This window comes from Paroedura picta, chromosome 4 (genome assembly GCF_049243985.1).
Source record: "Paroedura picta isolate Pp20150507F chromosome 4, Ppicta_v3.0, whole genome shotgun sequence".
NCBI lineage: Eukaryota > Metazoa > Chordata > Lepidosauria > Squamata > Gekkonidae > Paroedura > Paroedura picta.
The window spans coordinates 41,249,295-41,267,553 of record NC_135372.1 but is presented as its reverse complement, the minus strand read 5'-3'; the positions used below and the strand labels follow the sequence as shown (position 1 = coordinate 41,267,553).

At 44.0% G+C, this 18,259-nt stretch overlaps 1 protein-coding gene across 2 annotated transcripts in view; it reads right to left on the bottom strand.

Annotated features, from left to right (window-relative positions):
* Positions 1–5,080, bottom strand: part of LAMC2 (laminin subunit gamma 2) — a 49,313-nt gene extending 44,233 nt beyond the window's left edge. The window contains exons 1-2 of one of the 2 annotated variants that reach the window (XM_077332613.1): positions 4,196–5,080; positions 3,826–4,091 (exon numbers count right to left, since the gene is read on the bottom strand). In XM_077332613.1, coding sequence (XP_077188728.1) covers positions 3,826–3,913 — 88 coding nt within the window. In that variant the 5' untranslated portion in view covers positions 3,914–4,091; positions 4,196–5,080. Of the gene's footprint in view, positions 1–3,825; positions 4,092–4,132 lie in introns of both variants that reach the window. The other variant, XM_077332614.1, reaches the window with a different exon arrangement.
* Positions 5,081–18,259: the final 13,179 nt, after the last annotated feature.

The window sequence follows — 18,259 nt, the reverse complement described above, 5'->3', positions numbered from 1 at the left end:
GGCAGGGGCTCATGGGAATTGTAGTCTATGGGCTTCTGGAGGACCACAGGTTGACTACCCCTGGTCTATAATAAAGAAAGCGGAAAACAGATCTTTCTGTCTTGCACAGGAACTCCACCACCACAACAATGCTTCAACCTTACAGAAGACAGACCTGGACAACAACTTGGAGACATGCTTTTGCAGGGCCAGTGCAGTTATTGAGAATTACAGAGACAACCCCACAGCCAACTGTAGAGGCAGAGTAAGCATTCCTTGCTCTAAAACGAATAACTACTTTCCTGAGAAACACTATGTCCTCAGGCAGGCTCAATGAATTAGCAACGCTTTCCATAGAACAACAGCTGAAGGTAGAAATTCCAGATTTTAATCATAAGACAGTCAAATGGTTTGGAACCTAGAAAGAATTTCCAGCTAATTTCATCTATATGAAATAGGTAAAGGGGGAGGGGGGTGGAGAAGACAGGAGAAGAAGGCATCAGACCACATCTCAAAACATTGAACAGAGAGCATTCCATCAACGCTATTCGTTGGCTTGGTTCTTTTGCTTGATGATAATTTTACTGGTGTTCTTGAGTGTTCTTAATAGATGGGGACAAAATAAGAATTAACTAGCTCTGGCTCTGCCCACTATTTGCTGCCCTGCCCCACCAGCCCCACTGGGCACCGGCCACCCCTGTATCCATCAGGCCTACCTGATCTTTTCACTCAAGCTTCTCAAAAGCAAATTGTCAGGCAACCCGTGCTGTGCATTCCATTATGTTCTGAGGGGCGAGAGAGGTTTATTTTGCTACAGTGAGGGACTCAATTTAATGTTATCATCTGGCAAGCCTGGTTAATTTCTGATCATACTTTGCAGTTTTAAATGCTGTGGTCTGTTTATCGTCCAGGAAATTTAAAAGCTAGTCAGTCTTAACTGGGAATTAATACTGTATTCCTCACCTAATGGTCATTCCCACTTTCAGGACTATATTTCAGTCGCATCTAGAGAATTTGTGTGTGTTTAGCAATTTATAGCAGGGAATTCTCAGGACCATGAGCCAATGACATTTGTTTCCCAGGTTTCTTCAATGGAAACCAAGATAGTCAAAGTTGTAATAATTTTTAGTGTAAAAGGATGGAATAGCGTGAGATAAAGGCCTACAAAACAGATTTCTTTTAAAGGTTTTTTCTTCTAAAAAAGGGGGGGAAAGTAGCACTGAAGAAAACTCCTAGGAATTATTTCCCCATTTGGACTGAGTTAAACACTTTTATCAAAATACAGAAGAAGAAGAGGTGCTTTTTCTGTGACCCACTTTGTTTTACCTGAAGGAGTCTCAGAGTGGCTTACGATTGCCTACCGTTCCTTTCCCCACAACAGATACCCTGTGAGATAGGTGGAGTTACGAGAGCTCTGAGAAAACTGTGACTAGCCCAGTTACCCAGCTGGCTGCATGTGGAGGAGCGGGGAATCAAACCCAGTTCTCCAGATTAGAGGCCACTGCTCTTCACCACCACACCAGCTAATCTTGTTTGGGTGTAAATGTTTTTGCCTAGCTACCCATATGCTATAGTAGCACAGGGTACATCCATTCACATCTCTCTCTCTTGTGTTGGCTGTATCTGCAGTTTGAGCTTTCTGCTCAGAGAAAGCTCAAGCAGTAATCCCCTTAAATCTCACAAATATGACGAACACTACAATTTCGTGCTAATTAACTATACATGGAGCATGTTATGTTGTTAAAACATTAAATAAGTTTAGGTTTCATAAGTAAGTGTGGGATATATTTCAATGAATATTGAGGTATTAAAACAATGGGAAAAATAAGTTTCCATGGCTTCCAGCAAAATTTTATCTCTACCTAGGATGCGCCTCTGGGATTGTAGACTTCTGCATTGGTAAAATGTTGTTCCTCTAAGAAGCATCTTTCTCCAAGTGGGGCCTGGAAATCTGGAATTGCCGCTGTCCTCCAGACTACTGAAACCCGCAGGTTTCTATTGGTGTTACACCCGTGAGGCTATGCCATTGGCCAGGCTGGAACAACTGAGTTGGGTTTCTGGGCCATTAGAGTTACACCGCCATCTGGATCTACGCATCTTATTGATTTTTTTTGGTATTGATATAGTATTTTTAGGGATTTTAATGTTTTAAGGGGTTTTATGGGGACTTTGAAATAAGCTTGGATGTCCAGGCAGGGTTTTATGGGGAGTTTGAAATAAGCTTGGATGTTCAGGAGATTATCAGAGTCCTCTATAAGTCTGAATTTTTTATGGCAGCCTGCCTCCGCCCTCTTCATACAGTGGTTTATACTAGCATAATGGTGCACCAGAGCCTGGATAAAATTGCACAAGCCCACCCTTCAAAAACAAACACCCCCCCAACTATGAGAGAATTAACAAAAGTGTCCCCCCAGGTTCCCCAACATGGCTGCCACAGACACCATGGTATCCACTGGCACTTCCCTTGATGCCCACCAATGGTGTGGCTTGTTATAGGCTGCCGTCATTCAAATGAAAGGGTTTTCTACCAGAGGATCAGAGGACTGGTAAGCATCTTGGGATTCCATAGTCAGCATGTAAATCAACTTCTCTTTCAAGCTTTCCTTCTTTCCAAGAGATGCAGTATTCCATTCAACTCCACCTTCTTTGGAAGCCATTTTGGGATGGTATTTACTACCACCCCCCAACATTCCAAAGGTGCCCATAGCCCCAAAAGGTTGGGGACCCCTTAATTTATTATGAAAACATTAAGCATCTCTGAAGCTATTTTGGCTTAAACTCAGTCCCGAGTGAACTGCAATCATGTTAACATACCAAAGATCTTTATGGTGAACACTTTGAATGCTATTTATGTGCATATGTTTGTTTGATATGCCCCTTAAATGAATTTCTGTCTTCAACGTGAGCTTTAAAACCCTTTTATCAATTGATAGAAAATGTTTCCCTCCCAGTGTCCTACAGAGTAACGATCCCCAACCTGTGGGCCGCGGACCACATGTGGTCCTTCGACTAATTGGAGGTGGGCCCCGAAGGACGCCTTCTCCCCCTCTCTGGCCCTTTACTTCATCCCCCCCAGCCCTTTACAACACCCTTCATTGTTGTGTCGTGTCTGTATCTTATTTTGAAGGGATGTTTAAACATTACCATAGCGATCAGAGAGCACTAGGGCAGTGGTTGAGCGTAGAGGAGTAAACTGCCCCCCCCACCGGGCCTCAGTAAAAGGCATTGAGTGGTCCCCGGTGATAAAAAGGTTGGGGACCACTGCTACAGAGCACAGAAATAATATAGAAACGATACAGAAAAATACATGTTTCATTATCCAACAACTCAGGAGAGGAGGAGCCAAAGAAAGCTTACTATGTTTAAAGGCCCATAAATGAATTATAGTCTAAATTAAGGAATGATAGCCATTCACAGCTCATTTCTACCTATGAACCGTGTCTGATATATTTATTTGACACATGGAACAGTCATCTCAATTGCTAACTAGCCTTCCTATTGGATGCTACAGTCCAGCCACCCAACCAAGGCACCGGTAATAAGAACGTCAGCATACAGTTGCTAGGCAACAACCGTACATGCTTTCCTGTCTTCCTCCAAGTTGAGGTGCAGTATGGCAGGAGATGTAAGGGGAGGGCTAAAGCCTGCAGAACGAATTGCAAGTTATGAAACGCTTGCCCATTCAAGCTGGATCACCACTGTCCCCAAAAGCTTTCCTGCCCAGACCTAGGCAGCTTGGAGAACCCATCTAAAGGAAGGCCCAAACGGGAAAGGGAGGAGAAAAACCAGTGGTTAAAGAAAATCCATTCCCAATCAGGGATGATATTTATGCTAGCAAAGCCTCACCTTCTCTTCGTTGAGTTCCAAGAGCCGCAGGAAAGCGGAGAGAGGCAGCGAGGAGGCAGATCAGAGTTACCAGCCATTGTGGAGCCATTCCAGGGAAATCAGGAGTACGTCCTCCAACAGGTTCTCCAGTCCAGCACGGTTTGAATCAAAATGCTGGAGGATCGGGTAGGGGGGAGTTGCAGCTGCAGACTGACGGTTCCCTTGTGCCTGCTCCCCCCCTTACCCTCGTTTCAGGTGGTTTTATCACCTCTGCTGCTTGAATCACTCTAGACAGGAAGAAAAAACGCTTACCTTCAGCATGACTCACCTTGCGAATAAAAAAAAAGAGGGCCCAGCCCAGGCACTGTGCAGGGAGACAGTTTCTTCTTACCCATTCACAGGGGCGGTTCTCAACGGATTACAAGCAGCAGCAAATGCCCCTGGCTGCGGTCCAAGAGGGCGTGGGGAAGGTGGTAGAAGCACTGGAAAGAAGATTTTAACACGGAGACTCCACTTTTAAATCACCTTTCATGGCAAGTCCCATTTCTAGCAATGGCAGCTTGGCAAGCGTTCTTCAAGAAGAGAAGCCTCGCATGGCTCTGTCAACTACAGCGTTGCTCAGGACTTGCTAGCACCCTTTGAGGGATGCCATTTCTATTCAAAGCTATGCCATACTCTGGAAGGAACCAGGCATGTTCTCAATCAACCACCCCATTGCTGAATCCTTGTCAAGCATTTGTTTTCATTATCATTATAGTTCTGACTGTAGAAAACCCAACTCATTGGTTGCAATGTGAGGAAGCAAAGCAAATCCTCTCTACTTATCTGCCGACCTGAATCTAAATGAAAAAGTGGAAGAGAAGGTGGATTATAAACTGGGGAGATAACTCCAAATCTCTAGCATTTTTTCAAAGCTTCCTCAGTCAATAGGCATCTGTATCTCTTATGCCAACCAATCCCCTGCTAGGAAAATTCCAGAAAGCAGCAACATCGAAACTATTTTGCATGTCTTTTTTTATTGTCCTTTTTACATGGTATAAAATACTTAAGCCCCATTCTGATAAATAAGACAACAGTTCCTGGTCTTCTTAAGGTTTCGTTCCTTTTGAATAATACCAGTTCTGAAATAATAGAAAGCATAGTTAGATTTTTGCAAGGTGCCATGAAGTTATGACAAGATAAGTGTTAAGGACAATTTGCTGTAAATTTATTGCTTCCCTTTGGGATCCCCGTATCTATTGTGTCATTTTGTCCAATTTTATCTTGGATATCTATTTGCCTGAATTTTTATTCTGCTACAGCTTTACATCCCAATAAAGGATTTCTGAATCTGAAATCCCATGTCAGCTACATTTTGTATCTGCAAATGAATATCATTCTTTGTTATCAGTGTATAATTTCCTCTGAATCCTCATCTTTCATTACTAAGTCTCTAGCGCTTTTTGATATGAAGAACCAAAGGGAAAGGGTTCCCTGAGAATCTACAGAAACTGATACACAGATTTGCTTATTTTAAAAGAAAAAAAAGTATATATTGCTGGATAGTTTTTGTGCACTAGGGTGTATCAGTTTGTGCTTACTTGCTGAGAGTCTTCTTTGCCATATTATGTTGCATATTTATCTAGTCTTCAGATATTCTGTTGCAACCTTTTGGTCCAGGCATGTGAGCCTACCACCAGTCAGAGCCCAGAGACCTCTCCCTTCAATAATTGCACTCATAAGGAAAGAACTAAATCCACAGTGCAGTAAAACCAAATCCCATGGTTGAATAGCAAACTGGAGTGACAAATCAAGTTGTTTATATTTTACGGTAATATGACAGTTCTTATTGTTAAAAACATTATGCATTTAAAACCAAGATGTTGTAGTGTACCACACTATGAAAGTTCCAATCATAGAATCATAGAGTTGGTTCGGACCTCTAGGGTCATCGAGTCCAACCCCCTGCACAATGTTCCTTTGTATACCTCCCTGAACCATAAGAGAGGGCGGCATATAATATAAAGAAGAAGAAGAAGAAGAGTTGGTTCTTATATGCTGCTTTTCCTACCCGAAGGAGGCTCAAAGCTGCTTAGTCGCCTTCCCATTCCTCTCCCCACAACAGACATCCTGTGGGGTGGGTGAGGCTGAGAAAGCCCTGATATCACTGCTCGGTAAGAACAGTTTTATCAGTGCCGTGGCGAGCCCAAGGTCACCCAGCTGGCTGCATGTGGGGGAGCGCAGAATCGAACCTGGCATGCCAGATTAGAAGTCCGCACTCCTAACCACTACACCAAACTGGCTCTCTATCTATTAAGACAGACAGACAGACAGATTTGCATGGTGTCATCCTGATTAATTCCAAATCATCTGTAGACCTGGAAAATTCACTGTTCACCCAGACTATAGATCATTTTGTGAATAAAATAAACAGTTATGGCCCTGATAAGTACCACTAAGAAATCCTCCATTGTGAATCTTGCCAGTTTATTTAATCTCTTTCATTTTATTCAAACAGTTTCTAATCCCCAAGAGTATATGTCTTTTTATGTCAAAATTGCTGAGTTTACTTAGGTGAATTGTCAAACGCTTTCACGGCCAGAGTCAACTGGTTGTTGTGGTTTTTCTGGGCTGTGTAGCTGTGGTTGGTAGCTTTAGTCCCTGACATTTCGCCAGTAACCGTAGCTGCCATCTGCAGTGGTAGGACACTATGGCATGGAGAGATCCCTATCTTGCCATGCCCTACCTCTGAAATACCAGCCATAGTTACTGGCAAAATATCAGGGACTAAAACTACCAGGCAGCTTGAAAGACCCACAACAACCAGTTTATCAAAATGCCTTTGGTAAGGGATTTGCTCAACTGGTTTATGAATGTCTGGCTGTAATATTCCTGGGACGACCCCTACATGCTTTTGTGATACTCCGAATTAATTCTAAAGGTTCAAGCAGGTCATTCCTTTCCCTGAATCAGCCTCAGTAGAAGTTGGTTTTTTTCTGCCTTTAGTATTTTGCCAATTTACTTGGGTAATTAGACAGACACATACTGCAATTTCCTAGATCTCCCCTGGGATCCTCTTTAAAATAATTGGTGTTACATTAGCAGCTCCCCTCTGCAAGGAGTACTTAAATGAATGTTACATTTTTTTGCCACAAGTTGACATTTGTATTTTTTAAGGAATCACTGGTGAATTCTGTCCAAGCCTGGTGACTTCCCCACCTTTGTTTGGCACAGCTCTTGTGTGTGTGTGTGTGTGTGTGTGTGTGTGGTCATCAAGACACAGCTGACTTTTGATTACCCTAAGGCACCCTTTCTCAACAATATCCAACACCTCTGTTGAGAAACCTCTGAAACATTCTTCAGGCTTCAAGAACCCACAGAAGTGGTGGGATTGCACAGGATATGGTTGGGAAGCATAGCTGGGTACACACCCACCCAAGGCCCCTCCCCTTCTCACCCAGGTCCATAATTGACCATATATGGCCATATCACCTGGGAAAAGTTTAACAATTTTTATACGTATCTAAAAAAATAGTCAACTCCGACTCATTCAGGAAACCCTGGTTGAGAAACCCTACCCCAGGGTATCAAGGCAGGGGACATTCTAGAGATGGTTGGCCATTGTTTGGCTCTGTATCAGCACCCTGGTATTCCTTAGTGGTCTCCCATCCAAAGACTAGCCTGGGCTCCCCCTACTTAGCTTCTATGATCTGATGAGATCGTGCTTGCCTGGGCTATCAATATCCAACACCTCTGTTGCTCTTCCCGGAATCCAGCGGTCCTGGTTTGGGTTTGTCTCCACTGAAAACCAACACCGTGAATTCATTTAGTCTCTCATACACTTTTCATTTCACCATAGCTTCACAAGTCCCATGATATAGCAATGCTACTTTACAACATTAACAAATAATTTTAATATGACCATTCTCATTCATTGATGTGGGGCATTATTTCCTTGAGTTAGCAGCCTGAGCACATCAACATATACGTTATTTTCACAGGGACTTCTCCTACGCCACTTGTTTGGCAATAAAGGCTCAGAACCTCCTAGGACAGGAGTGGCAAGACTGTGGCTCTCCAGATGGGAGGGGCTCATAGTCATTGTAATCCATGGACCTCTGGAAAGCTGCAGTTTAGCCACCTCTATCCTACAAGTGTCAGACTAGTATCTGGAAGACAAAGGTTTAAATATCAATTGGGCTAGAGAAGGCTCACTAGGTGACCTTGGTATAGTCACTTGCTCTCAGCCTAACATATTTGACAAAGTTGTTTTGTGTAGGTTTGCCAGCCTCCAGCTGGAGATCTCATAGGGTTACATCTGATCTCCAGACTACATAGAACAGGTCTCCAGGAAAAAATGGCTGCCTCGGAAGGTGGACCCTATAGCATTATACCCCATTAGAGTCCCTTCCCTTCCCTCCCCAAACCCCGCCCTCCTTAGTCTCCGCCCCCCTAAAATCATCAGGTATTTCCCAACCTAGAGCTGGCAACTCTATTTTTGTGAGAATGAAATGAAGGAAGCTGATTTGCAGGATAAATCATCATAAAAAATGTAATATGCTTCTCTGATTTCAGAGATGCAGATGACAGGCATAGAAAAATCCCTTCAGTGGTTAGCTCAGCACTGCTGATTCTGAACTCTAATTATAAGTAATTAACGTTTACGTGGTCTCCATCTTCCTCAAGCTTCACCTGTTGATGCTGATTCAGACAGGGTAATGTTTTATGGTCACTCATTGGCAGGAGAATTAGAAACAGCACTTCTCCAGTAACCATGGGGTGAGATCACCAAGCATTTCAGAAGTGTCTTTTGCCAAAAGGATATGTGCATGGTGGTGGTGTAGTGTGGGGGGGGGGGGGGTCCCTAAAATTTGGTTTGTTTTTGTCAGGTGTTTTTTCTTGGAGCCATAGCAGGAAGGTGGAGACTGCAGAGGTGGAGGAGGGAAAACCAGAACAAAATCCCCAGCATAGGAAAAGTCAAAATCAGAGCACTCAATGCATAAAAAGAGTGAAACTGAAAAAGCCAAGGAAAGGCAAAACCAGGTGAAGAGAAGAGAGAGTGACAAGCAGATAGGTGAAAAGCAGATGAAAAAGTCTGGACTCAAGTGGTTGAAGAAGAACTGCAGGACCTGACATTTACATAATACTATGTAAAAATTGATTGGTTTGCCATGGTCATGTGATTGCCTAGCTCCAGAAGGTTCTCCTCAGAGCTTGCTGCTAGATGACCTGAAGTTCCCTGTCCCAATGGGGAACCAGCAACTGGCCCTCAGGGCTTCATATGTCACCATTGAGGGCTGGGGAAAAAAACAACCCAGAGCAATAGCAAATTAACAGTCAACAATGATAGCATCAGTATATTTTCTCACATGTTCACTCCCTTCTCTCAAAGGTCTGTGGATCTTATCCCCAAGTAGCTTTTGGCACAAAGGCTGCAGTGGCTTGCGGGAGGAGCAATAGCGAAAAGGAGGCAATGACTATCTTACAGTATTCAAGAACATTTCATTGCCATCACATCCCATCTACCCCATAATGATAGGGAGATGTCAGGCCAGGAGAAATCACCTAGTGGAGAACAAAAGTTAGAAGCAGTCTTTGCAAAACTGGAGGACCATGCAAAAACTACCACATGACACATATGTCTCTTTCTGGTCCTATATCCAACTCTATTATTCAGTGATTATACATGTGGAAAGAAAACTCCAATTAATACGCAGACTAATATTCATCTTCTGGATGCAATCAGTGCTGATCCCAGATCCTTGTACAGGTTGATGGGAAGGGGCTGTGGTTCAGTGGAAGAGCCTCTGCTTGGCATGCAAAAGATCTCAGATTCAATGCCAGCTATCTCCAGTTCAAACGATCAGTCAATAGGTTATGTGAAAGGCCTTGGTCGGAAAGCCAGGAGAGCTGCTACCAGACTAGGTAGACAATAATAAACACACGGGGGCCATATGTTGCCTGGGTCCTGAGTACCTGAGAAACACCTTTTTATCTACGCTCCCCAGAGAGCACTACACTTCGGTAACATCAAGAAGTTGATAATCCTTGGCCCCAAGGAAGCTCATCTGACCTCAACCAGAGGTGGAATGAGCTCCCAAACGACACCAGGGCACTGTCGGAGCTAAAGCAATTCTGCAGGGCCTGCAAAATGGAGCTTTTCAACCAGGCTTTTGGTCGAGATAACCACCAAACACCAAACACCAACCAGAACCCAGAGGCCCCTCCTACCATCACCTGCACCCACAGAAGAACTGAACCCCAGTGCAGTAACACTATAATGTTCCCTTGTTTAATGTTACATTATACATTGTTCTATTTTTGGTACAAATTCCTATTGTTAAAAATGTTATATATTCAAAGCAGGATGCATATTATATTGTAGTGCATTATGAAAGTTTCAGTGTAAACCACCCTGAGCCCCAAGGAAGGGCAGTATATAAATATAATCGATTTTAAAAAATAGATAATGATTGATGCTCGGATTTAGCACAAGGCAGTTTCATGTGAGGTTTCTCTTTCATGGAATATGTACTCTTGCTTGGGACCCCAAGTGTACACAAGCAGTTCTGAATCGGGGAATTTGGCTCTTGGAAGTTCGTGATTATCAACAGGGATTGCCCTTTCCTAAACAATTGTGAAATTCCAAAGGGGTGGCGCAGTAGAAGACATGCTTTGAATTATGCTCCTTAGCACTGCAAGTAGGAATGACAACATTATTCGGGATTCATAAAAGCAGCTGCATCTCTGTCTATCCAGGTGTATCTTTTCAGACTGCCAACTGTGCATCATACAGAATCATAGCTGCCCCTCCCTTTTACTCATCAGTACTAACTGTTTTGCCTAAGCATTTATTATCAGCCGTACCAGGCCAGAAGCAGTTTTAGCTAATTCAGTAGTTCACTTTTAATATGGTGTTAAACTCTGATCGCCATCCAAAACTGACAAGCAGATTCATAGAGGTCCATACTTGGCTCTGAAGTCTGGTAGCTCCAGGTTTGTTTGTTGAGAACCAACATGCCATGTAGAATCTGGCTGATTTCAGTCCTCTTGAATGACCCAGGGTTTTTTTGTTGGTGTGGTTGTTTTTAAACTAGAATTCCTATGCTGCACAGATATATGTTAAATTAGCAAAATTCACATTCAGGCTTTAAAGCATACTTAATTTGCATTTTTGTTTCCACCAGTTGCAAGCACAGCAGGTTACAATACCATATAAAGGAGTACTCGATCTTGCTTAACAGTGTGAGCCAGCTTGGTGTAGTGGTTAGGAGTGCAGACTTCTAATCTGGCAAGCCAGGTTTGATTCTGCGCACCCCCACATGCAGCCAGCTGGGTGACCTTGGGCTCACCACGGCACTGATAAAACTGTTCTGACCGGGCAGTGATGTCAGGGCTCTCTCAGCCTCACCTCCCTCACAGGGTGTCTGTTGTGGGGAGAGGAAAGGGAAGGCAACTGTAAGCTGCTTTGAGGCTCCTTTGGGCAGAGAAAAGCAGCATATAAGAACCAACTCTTCTTCTTCTACATAGAACTACCTAATTCAGGCCCATTCCGCACAAGTTTAATGTAGCAGGAGTGTGGCAAATTGTAATCACTGCTAAAATGCAGTTATGCACAACCTGCCACACTCCTGAAACCGTCCCGCTAGAAGCGCTTCGTTGTTGCGCTTCCAGGGAAATCCCAAAAAGTGGATTCACCCTCTGGAAAGCGCTACACTCTTGCAACCAATCTGCAACACTAGCGAAAAAGTTCTGTGCGTTACCATTGTTGCGGTTTCAGCAAAGTCCCTCCACCTGGCTCTCTCCTCTGGTCTTCCGGCTAAGCGGTCACCATTTTTTTTTCTCGGAGCGAGCGGAGAGCAACAAACCGACGAGCCTTCATTCACCCAGCGAGGCTTCTCCGGCTGCAGTCCCTCCACAGCGCTGCTTTAAGTCACCAAGCACAACACAGCCCCGTTTGCAAGTTCCCTTTATTTTCAGCCGAAAATCGTGCCTGTGCACGGGGGGGGGGGGTTTCACTCGGGGGAGCGTGGCAACAATGAAACGGCAGCTCACACGCCAGCTGCCAGCTAGATGGGTCTCTACGTTAGGAGGAAGCAAGGAATCAAGGAATCAAGGCATATTCGTGTGTTTTTCTTTTTTAAAGAAACATGTTCTTCAAGGCAAAGGGGCTTTTCCGGAGCTTGGTAACAACCGCCCATTGGCTGCTCGTTTGATTGATGGCCAGGGGCGGGACAAAGCACGGCAAATATCGCTTCCTTTCTAGCAATTTTTGCCGAGACCAGAAACCTGTGGGAAACGATTGAAACGCAACTGGATTCCACTACAAAGGCAGGTATGCATTACGCCGAATTCCACTATTTTAAATTCAGTTTTTTCTTTCCGTAATCAATTTGCCACATTGATCCTGGTGCGGAATGGGCCTCAGATTCTCTGCAAAAGCCACAGTAGCCTGGCTCTAGGTGATCCACCATAACCTGTAGTATCACGATCTACCCTCTGTCCAATCCAAGTAGAGTTGACAGCCATATGGAACACTGATATAAGACAAAAAGGGCTGTGGAAGAAAGGCTCATTACACAATTGCTTGCCATATGATATGAACCAATAAACGCTAGAGCTGGGAATTTTAAAAACTCCCTCCAAGGATGCTGTTTTGACAGGACTGCGGTGGCAAGTAGAACATGTCAGGGAATAAGATTCTGCCGGCAGCAAGCAAGAAGCAGCAGGACTGCTACTGAGCTGAGCTTGTTTTCTTCTTCTTACAACTGCTTAGTATGGGTGGGACCAAAGGCATGTGCCTTTGGGTGCGAGCCAATAAGTCAGAGCCAAAGGGCCGGATGCTTGCAACAGGCAGTCTGATGGACCAAGACTAGCCCAAATAGTTCTGTATGTTCCCGGCTTTAAACGATGTTGTAATTTTCTGTAAGTCAGTATGAGTTCCCGGGGGGAGAAAATGGCATAGAGATAAAAACATTAATGCACACCAACATTTAGGTCATGGAGTCATGGAAGAGTAATTCAGAAACGGTCACGTTACAACAGAGAGGAGAAAATTGCCAGAGTGTTTGGAATGATTTGCCAACCTGCTAAACAATTGCTGAACTCAAATGCCAAAACTGAAACATCAGCAATTAACACTTTCATTCTGGAGTCCATCAAGTGCGTCCATGGTAAACGCTAGGCATGCACATCCAAAATTAATTAAAAACCTAACCAAACTTACATGCATAAATATCATTAATTCAAACAGAAACATTGAGCATTGGCAACATTTGGAAATCTTTGGACCTCTGCTATGCTTGCGTCTGGTTTAAAATTTAAGATCAGAGGAAGGGGGAGAGTAAGGAAATAATTACTCAAAAGTTATGACAGGGACCTTTTCCAACCAGCAAAGGTATGCAGATCTTGCCACAAAGAGGTCCAGCTTTCCAAAATGTTTACCCCCAAACTGGCTCATTAGCTTGGGTATGGCTTTGATTTTTATATAAGCAGTGGCTTCCTTTTAGATGCCATTCTGTTATCTGGTGCTATGCCTGCAGTGTTCTGCTTCTACTCCCTGACTTTCCAGATGAGGCAGTATTTTTTGGGGGGGGGCAATTACCTGCAGTCATCTCTCAATAATGTGAACATGTTGCAAAGAAGACAAAGCTCCTGCCAGTGAAAACCTTTCGGTTAAAAAGATCACAAAAATACAACAGCATGCTCCACCCTTAAGAAAAGGAGGGGAAAACTTCACAACAGAATGCCACAGAGCAGGCAGAGGGTCTGAGTGGAAATTCTGCACATTGTATTCATACCTAGTCCCATTCCTTTCATGCCCAGTACAGGGATGATCCTTGGTTCTCCTTAAATGTGGAACCTGCCTGGTAGTCTCTATTCTTTGTGCTCATTTAGCTATGCTATACGCTTGGGTTACCAAACACTTCCCGAGGCCTATTCAAGTAAAAAATGTTAATTGCCTGTGATACTGGGATGCTTTCTCTCATCCAATATTTAAGAAGACAGAAGAGCTGGGTTTTATGTACCCTGCTTTTTACTACCCGAAGGAGTTTCAAAGCGACTTGCAATCACCTACCCTTCCTCTCCCCACAATAGACACCTTGTGAGGTAGGTGAGGCTGAGAGAGCTTGGAGAGGAACTGTGAATAGCCCAAGGTTGCTGGCTGCACAGAGGAGTTGGGAATCAAACCTGTTTCTCCAGATTGCAGGCCACCACTCTTGACCACTACATAAAACTGGAAGACACTTTGGATTAGGGGTACAAGGCCTGGGAATGATGCCCCCAGTTGGCTAAGGGAGAAGAAAGTAACAGCTAGAAATGTGTTTCCAACTGAAGCCAATGGAGGAACAAATGAAAGAAATTGCACCTGTCCAGATTCCTGGAAATGACCTTATACTATACTATAACATAATATACAATACTATAACATAATAGTAATAAAATTCAGGCCCTGACCTGGATAGACCAGGGCAAGCTCTGTTTCATTGGATCTCAGCAGCAAAACAGTTTGGATCGGAAAACCCCACAGGATCATCATAATTTGGCTGTGACTTGAGAATTCTTTCCACCACCACCAGTGCAGGCTTGCTGTGGGTGTACTAGGCCGCGTCTGGGGCAGGCTATAAAGCATCATATCCTTGCTGAGATGTCTCCCCTCCCGATCCTCCCCACACACTGCCCCAAATCTCCAGAAATTTCCCAAGGTGCAGTGGGCAACATTATGTAAGGATCACCTGTCAGGTAATACATGAGACGTGGAAATGCAGCTCATCTCCAGGTGACGAAGATCAGCCCCTCTAGAGAAAATGGCTGCTTTGGAGGATGGACTCTATGACATTGCACCCCACTGAGGTCCCTGTCTGCCCCAGGCTCCATTCCCAGACCTTCAGGAGTTTCCCAACCTGAATTTGGCAGCCCTACGCCCTTCCCCTCCCCTGCCAGCAGTTAGAGGGTGCTGCAAAGCAAATAACGGCCCCAACAGGAAAGCTTATTGCAAATATGACTTATGAGTAAAAATGCTACTCACTGGAATATTCCTGTCATGACCTAGTAGGTGACTACTTGCCTGCCTTGAGGGCTCCTTTTCTTAAGCGAAGGTTAAGGTTAAATTCCACCCCTCCAGGGCTGCGGCAGATCAGTCAAGGGCCACACCTTTCCTTAGGGCTCAGTTGCAGTGAGCAAGCCAGGCGAGGCCTAAGTGGCGAGACTGTGGCTGAGGTGTCAGCGGTGCAAGGAAGTACAGTCATGCCTGGCTTTATCAAGGCCACATCCCCAAAATGCACAAGGATCCCCCCCCCCCTTAGTTAAATAAACCATTTCTTTAGCTCTCTACCTCCATCGCATTTCTGGTTTTTAACCCAGCCCCTTTCCTCTGTCTTCTGCAACCGTCAACAGGGGGCAAAATCAATGGAATTATTCAGCAATTTTCCTAACATTTCCTAGCTACTTTCAGAGGTTCTTTTCTTTCAGTTCTTGGGCTGCTGAAGAATTCTGGCTAAAAATATTTGGCACAGAAGCATTCAGGTACTCCTGACAGGTTCAGGTAGAGGGGTGTGTGTGTGGGGTGGGGGGTATCACAAAATTGTTTACAAGGCTTCTCCCTCATCCATAAATCATAACAAACCTAAAACAAATTAACTGAAGTGCAGCAGGCACCAATGTTTTCAGAAGCGCCATGTTAAAATACATTAATATCTAACCAGGCTAGATATCAGGGGGAAATTTTTCAGTCAGAGTAAATTAACAGTGGAATCGGCTGCCTAAAGAGGTGGTGAGCCCCCTACACACACACACGCACTGGCTGTCTTTACATAGCAGCTAGACAGATATTTATCATGGATGCTTTAGGGCAGTGGTCCCCAACCTTTTTATCACCGGGGACCACTCAACGCTGGGGACCACTCACCGGGGACCACTCAACGCCTTTTACTGAGGCCTGGTGTGTGTGTGGGGGTAGTTTACTCCTCTACTCTCAACCACTGCCCTAACGCTGTCTGATCGCTATGGTAATGTTTAAACATCCCTTCAAAATAAGATACAGACACGCCACAACAATGAAGTGTGTTGTAAAGGGCTGGGGGGGGGGTGAAGTAAAGGGCTGGGGGGGGGAGAAGAAGGCGTCCTTCGGGGCCCTCCTCCAATTAGTCGAAGGACCGCATGTGGTCCACGGCCCACAGGTTGAGGATCGCTACTTTAGGCTGATGCTGCATTGAGCAGGGGGTTGGACTAGGTGGCCTGTACATTATGAATGTTAGAATTTTTTAAACTTTATTCGACAGCTGAGAAATATGCCTGACAAAATGACCATTTTTTCCCACAGAAGTACTTCCAAAAATGGCTACTAGCTGAAGCTATCTCTAAAAAGGCATTCTATGTCCACCTCTCACATAGAATGTCTTTTATAAGAAAACAGATCTGATACGCATATAGGATTTAACTGAACAAATTCCTCGATTTTTTAAATTAAAATACAGATTTAATAACAATATATTTGGGATCAGCTAAAAATTCTTTAGCGAGACAATGGGCTTAATTTTGGCTTTTTAATTCAGCACAGCAGCATGGAATTCATATTTTTGCATTTCAGGTCGTTTTAGAATGATAATATGACCGGTATCTCTCTCCCACCCCCCACCCCATTTTTGCTCATAGCTTAAATTAGGTGATTTCCTCATATTCCTACAGACAGCGTAAAAGTAAGATGCTGCTTTTGATGGGGGAAATAATCCTGTCAGGTCCTCTCAATCCCTTGGCATCAAGGCCTCTTTTAAAACTATTAATTTTGCCACAACCTTTGTAGGAATAGTTTACCAGAGGGAGTACGTACGCTAGCATCGTTCCACAGTTGACACAAGAATCATGGACTGCTGGGGGTCCATGGCTTTTGTGGTTGTGAGATCTTTATATTATTTGTTGGGTTTTAATAAATTTTTACTAGTCTTTTCTGGTATTTAATGGTGTGTCACAGCACTACTGACAGCAAGAAAGATGGGATGAAAATATTAAAATGGGGACCTCTCAATATAACCACACTGAAGAATTAACAATCTCTTAACTTTCTTAATTGCCTCTAATTCCCTCTAAACTGAGAGCCAGCTTGGTGTAGTGGTTAAAGAGCAGTGGCCTCTAATCCGGAAAGCTGGGTATGATCTGTCACTCTTCCACATGCAGCCACCCAGGTCATCCTGGGCCAGTCACAGTTCTCTCAGAGTTCTCAAACTCACCTACATCACAGGGTGTCCGTTGTGGAGAAAGGAAGGGTAGGCGATTGTAAACCATCTGCAGATTCCTTCAGTTAGTAAAAAGAGGAATACAAAAACACCAGCTCTTCTTAAATAACGGGAATGCACAAAACAATTAAGAGAACTGGGAAGAAAAGCCATTTAGGATTCAGTAATGTGCGTAAAAGTCATCAATCCTGCCATACCTACATGCTCACACACTGTAGTTTCACCTTTCATACCTCAGTGGGACAATTTGTTGTTCTTCAAAATATTGCTGCTTGAAGCTCCCATAACCAAATGAAGCATCACATGAAGCACATGCTGTAACATACTCAACACCCACCTGCTGTAAACTTGTAGCGTAGGCATAGCCAAAATCCAGTGATCTCAAAGTGGGTTGCATTAAAATGACTCACTTACTTCTGAATAATTGTATTTAAAGACTGTGGTGTCATTCTAACTGAATGCTGAGGTACCCTCGGTAATGTGCAAACCAACCTCCGAAGGTACCCTTCTATTGGCTGGCTATCCCAAAATTTGCTGCTAAATTAGCATGACTACTCGCTCGTTCAGTCCTCTGATATTTAAAAAAAACCCTCGCAATTAATAAAAACCAGAAACAGACCACGCTGCTGGAGGTTGGCTTCTCAAAAATAACATTTCTCCCCTCTTCCTCTGGAATCCAGATAATTTGGGAAGCATGAAATTTACTTCATTCTCTATCCTTGGACTGATACGGGTTCACTTTAAGCATTTCATCAGTGAGGTGGGAATTAATTTCCGTCAATTTAGCCTATTCTGCCACTGCAGCATGAGATGCACACTACCACCACCACACAAAATAATCCAAAAAGCACAATGAGATGAATCCGTGGAAAAATAGCTATCGTGGAGCTCCTTTGCTGCATCAACGGCTGCCCATAATTTTGTGTCACAAAGGGCCGCTTTATGCATTGCAGTGCTGGTGGATTTATCTTCCCTCTGCTCACACTGTAGGTATGTACAGGAATCACCCGCTGGTTTCCGCATTTCCATACAACAGTGGATTAGATCCAGTGGTGGAAGGTTGCCAACAGTCACAGATCTTCCTCCTTTCCCTTGCAGTTGTTTCTGACCTTGAGAAAATTTATTCCCAGGATCACAGAAATCATATGGGCAGCCACGCAGGTCAAGTAGCTATGGTGGAGCAGGAAAAGGGGCAACATTGCCCTTTATGCTGCTTCAGTCAGGAAAGTCAGATCTGGAACGGA